Source organism: Gastrolobium bilobum, unplaced genomic scaffold (genome assembly GCF_033153095.1).
Source record: "Gastrolobium bilobum isolate Gb01-03AN ecotype WA unplaced genomic scaffold, APGP_CSIRO_Gbil_v1 utg6129, whole genome shotgun sequence".
In the NCBI taxonomy this organism is placed as follows: domain Eukaryota; kingdom Viridiplantae; phylum Streptophyta; class Magnoliopsida; order Fabales; family Fabaceae; genus Gastrolobium; species Gastrolobium bilobum.
The window spans coordinates 438,320-442,930 of NW_026895895.1; the positions used below are offsets into that span (position 1 = coordinate 438,320).

Consider the following 4,611-nt stretch of genomic DNA (forward strand, 5'->3'; position numbering starts at 1 on the left):
TCACTCCTCTGAATTCCTCTCCCTCACGTATTGTCTGAATATGAGCCAGATGTTGAAAGTGGTTGCCAATAGATCATAGGAAATTAAAAACAGAAAAAAAAAAATACGTATACATATATATATAGGAAATGTAAGTATTATCTTATATGACAGAAGTTGTGTCATATTATTCCTTATAACTATGTACTACGGATAGTACATAGTTATAATATTAAGTTTTTTTTTTCTCTTCATTCACTTTTCAGGAGCCGTTGGCTGATTAGAAGAGAGAAAAAATTAATTTTAATATTATAATGATATATTACTCGTAGTATATAGTTATAAGGGATAACATGACACAATTTACATAACTTACATTATGTAACATGATATCCCACAGACCCATTCTTTACTTGTATCTAACCGTTCAAATATATGATAAATTAGAACTATTAGATATAAACAATATCAAAAATGTAAAATTTATACTGGTAAAAACCGTCTTGAGTCATAAAATATAACATAAAAACATATAAGAGAGATGTAACAAAAACAAAAAAATATATATAGAGAGAGAGCTTGAGAATTGAGAAAGACAACTCTCCCTCCACCAGTAGCCTCTTGTGAATGCTTGAAAGACAAGACCATTTCACCAAACACCAACTAAAACAAACACAACCTAATACTTGAATTCAAGTCTCTTCTTTATTATTCTCTCAATCAATGTCTCTAATTTCTTTCTCTATATTTCTACCTCTCTTCCCTCCTTCTTCTTTGCTCAGTGATTATTCTGATATACACTCTTTCTTTCTTTCCCATGCAGCCTCTTCGTCGCAAGACTCCTCTTTTCAACTCAGAAACAGGGCCAATGAAGGGTCGCAAGAACAACAACCTCTCCGTTTTCGTCGTGGTGTTCTCCATATTCCTCTTTGGGATCTTCATGTACAACGAGGACGTTAAGTCAATTGCCGAGTTTCCATTTTCGAGGCCTAAAGCTCAAGAAACCCAAGAAGGGGAATCCAAACCAGTTGAGTCTGATCAAGGGTATGTAAGGAAAGACGTTGATGACACTGTTGTTCGAAGGAACAACGAGAAAGACGTGGAAGACACTGTCACAGTCACAGTTTCCAAGAATTCAAGAGCTCAACTGGAGAAAATTCAGGATGATGTTTCTGATGAAACTCAAGAACATGTTGATTTGAAAATGGTTGGGGCGACGGAGAAAGAAGAGAAGATTGAATTGCAAGATGAAGAGGAAGATGAAGAGGAAGAGGAAGAGGAAGAAGAACATGTTGAGTTGCCTCCAGAAGATTGTGACTTGTTTACAGGGGAGTGGGTTTTAGATAACATGACACATCCTTTGTACAAAGAGGATCAATGTGAATTCCTCACTGCCCAAGTGACATGCATGAGGAATGGACGACCTGATTCTATGTATCAAAACTGGAGATGGCAGCCCCGAGATTGCTCTTTGCCCAAGTATGCAATTTGGTTCTTTAGATTTCCATTTTCTATTTTCAGTTTTTTTTTTTTTTTTTTTAAGCTAATATTCTTATTGATTGCATTTTTGTGACTTATAAAGGTTCAAACCAAAACTCTTGTTTGAGAAGATTAGAGGGAAGAGGCTTATGTTTGTTGGAGACTCACTGAATAGGAACCAATGGGAATCAATGGTTTGTATGGTAAATTCTGCGGTTCCTTCACACAAAAAGACCTGGTACAAGACTGGTTCTCTTGCAATCTTCAAAATCGAGGTTTTTCTTTCTCCTTGTTCTCTTGAGTGTTCTAGTAGGAGATATATATGCCAGAGCCACAAGCATAACATCATACTAGATTGATAAAGTATTATTCATCTTCATTAATTATTACTCTCATGGGCTAGAATAAGAATAATTTTGTGCATCGATGGTGGGCCACAGAATGTGATGACCAAATGGGGTTGTTTAAATACCAAGTCACCTTTTTATTGGATCTGGCTTTAGAAAAGTGTGCCAATCTTATGGTAGTTAAGAAAGGCAATATTGCTTAGGAAGCACTCCAATTGGGTTATGTGTGTGCAGGAGCCAGAACACATTACTACCGTGGAGTTCTACTGGGCACCGTTCCTTGTAGAATCAAATTCAGATGATCCACTTATGCACAGCATATTGAACCGTATAATTATGCCTGAATCGATCGAAAAGCATGGGGTGAATTGGAAGAATGCGGACTACCTTATCTTTAACACCTACATATGGTGGATGAACACTTTCTCTATGAAAGTCTTGTAAGCATAATATCACACACTACCCTCTTTCTTTCTTCTTTTTTAAGTTTTGTATTTTTCAAGCAAATTCATGAAACTGATATGTACTACTCGTGGGGTTTGATGCAATAGACGAGGGTCATTTGATGAAGGGTCCACGGAATACGATGAAATCCCTCGGCCAATAGCATATGAAAGAGTCCTTCATACATGGTCAAAATGGGTGGATGACAACATTGACCCAAATCGAACCAAAGTTTTCTTCACCGGCACGTCCCCTCTTCATATCAAGTAATGACCCTATCTTAATTTCGTCTTTGAAAACTAAGTTTTGGATAAACAACAAACAATTATTTTGTAACATGAACAGTGATACAGACACAATATTTCATATAGATAAAGACATATAGATACAATAAATATTTAATGTGTAAATATATATTTTAAAACGTTCCATCGTATCTAATATGAAAATCTAATACGTGTTTGATTAAACAGGGTGACACAAACAACTCGTTTTTTAAACTGTTCATGTTTGTGGAAAAAAAAAATATCTAATTAATCAGTTTGCTATATGTACATTATTTTAATAATTAGTCAAAACTATATAATACATGTCATTCACCGATTAAAATATCAATTTTGTTTAGGGCTATATTTGAATTGATAAAAATGGTTGGAAGGAGTGAAATAAAATAAATTAACATTTGTTATCATTGTTTAACTGGTTTAAATTAGGATGGAATGGAATAAAACCTGATTTGATTTAATACTTCTATCTTAGTTGGTGACCCACTGAAGTTTTTTTTATACAGTGTGTGTGTACTTGACAATTCTGAATCCTTTTACTCATTTGCCTTTGAATTTCACATTTACAATTAACCATTTGATTTTGTAGGAGTGAGGATTGGAACAATCCGGATGGTATAAAATGTGCTAAGGAAACCACTCCGATTACCAACATGTCCACCCCGTTGGATGTAGGCACAGATCGTCGACTTTTTGTGATTGCCAACAATGTGACACAGTCAATGAAGGTGCCAGTGTTCTTCGTTAACATCACTACCTTGTCAGAGTTTAGAAAAGATGCACATACCTCTGTTTATACCATACGTCAAGGCAAGATGCTAACTCCGGAACAGCAAGCTGACCCAGCTACTTATGCAGATTGTATCCATTGGTGTTTACCGGGATTACCCGACATTTGGAACGAGTTCCTTTATACGCGTATCATCTCTCAATCCTGACATACAACCTATAGATATATCTTCACAAAATACTTTTGTTTCTCAACCTTTTCTTTTTTTCTTTTTCTTTTTTACTTAATTGTTATTATTTCTTCTTTTACTTAAGAAAAGAGCTCTTCTTTCTCCCTGTAATGCCTCAGTTTTTGTAATTTTTGAGTCACTTATTAATTTTTTTAGGACTTGGGCATTTTCGCCCCCTCTTTTATCTCTTCATGTTTCTTTGTTAAGCCAATTTAGCCGAGAACGTAAGCCGGTAAGCACATCACATGCCTAAATTGTACAATGAATCCTTGTTCCTTGAAAGAAGAGAAAATAAAGTACGATGCTTTCGTTCACTTTATAGTCAAAGTTTAATTGTTTCAACTTTTTAAGTTCAAAATATTTGCATTTGCATATGATACTACGTATCTACACGTGGAGAATAAAATAACTCCGATTAAATAATACATTTTCTATCGAAGAAAAAACATCTAATTTTGACTCGATCTTAGATGGCCGGGCTTAGGCTCCGTAAGTAATTAGACCAAATCAGAACCCGTCAATGATCAAATTTAATATAGCTGAATGTTTTTTCGTAGTTATTTTTTCTTTTTCTTTTTTGGGTAGATTCTCTTATTTTTTATTTTATTTCATTTTATCTAGCTTTTTATTTACTATTGTTATTATTATTTCTTATTTTTTCTCTATCTTTTCTTTTTATTTAAATTCATCAACCGCCAATTCAAATAGTTTGAGACAAAATTAAGGTTCATGTTGAATATATATATTTTTTTTAAAAAAAGAGAGAGAAACTCTACGGTGCTTACTAAAAATTTGGTAAGTTCTTGCCAATTAATGTTATTGGCTACGGAATGACTATTGAATACGTTTGTACACATAATTTAATAGTTGAAAATGCAATGATACCAAAATTTGTAGATTAGTAAGAAATAAAAATTTGACTATTGGCTACTGGAACGACTTTTCTGCAACACTCGCTTATACAAACAATATGACTTGCTCAATAACCAAAATTTGACTCAATAACCTTCATGGTTAACTTGCGAGTTGCAAATAATGCTCATCATGGCTTGCTCTTTGTATTCCCAGTCAAAGTCAGTTCGATTAATGAAAAGCCATAAAAACAAGATAATATAATAA

The 4,611-nt window shown here is 34.0% G+C and overlaps 1 protein-coding gene across 7 annotated transcripts; it reads left to right on the forward strand.

Annotated features, from left to right (window-relative positions):
• Positions 1–573: 573 nt before the first annotated feature.
• On the forward strand, positions 574–3,601 carry LOC133296687 (xylan O-acetyltransferase 1-like). 7 transcript variants are annotated; one of them, XM_061495734.1, is made up of 6 exons: positions 574–675; positions 803–1,458; positions 1,562–1,733; positions 2,040–2,245; positions 2,357–2,515; positions 3,123–3,601. In XM_061495734.1, the coding sequence occupies exons 2-6, from the start codon at positions 848–850 to the stop codon at positions 3,469–3,471; spliced, it is 1,497 nt and encodes a 498-aa protein (XP_061351718.1). In that variant the 5' UTR covers positions 574–675; positions 803–847; the 3' UTR covers positions 3,472–3,601. The 7 variants fall into 7 exon arrangements, with proteins under 7 accessions (XP_061351718.1, XP_061351722.1, XP_061351720.1 ...); XM_061495738.1 differs by lacking the exon at positions 574–675 and having other exon boundaries at positions 776–1,027; positions 1,112–1,458; positions 2,043–2,245; XM_061495736.1 differs by lacking the exon at positions 574–675 and having other exon boundaries at positions 776–1,011; positions 1,063–1,458; positions 2,043–2,245.
• The last annotated feature ends 1,010 nt before the right edge of the window (positions 3,602–4,611 follow it).

Bases quoted from the DNA above. Each gene is read 5' to 3' on its own strand.
- LOC133296687 (XM_061495732.1), top strand. From the start codon at position 797: ATGCAGCCTCTTCGTCGCAAGACTCCTCTTTTCAACTCAGAAACAGGG. The intron at 1,734-2,039 runs GTTTTTCTTTCT...ATGTGTGTGCAG, and splicing joins TTGCAATCTTCAAAATCGAG to GAGCCAGAACACATTACTAC. The intron at 2,516-3,122 runs GTAATGACCCTA...TTGATTTTGTAG, and splicing joins ACGTCCCCTCTTCATATCAA to GAGTGAGGATTGGAACAATC.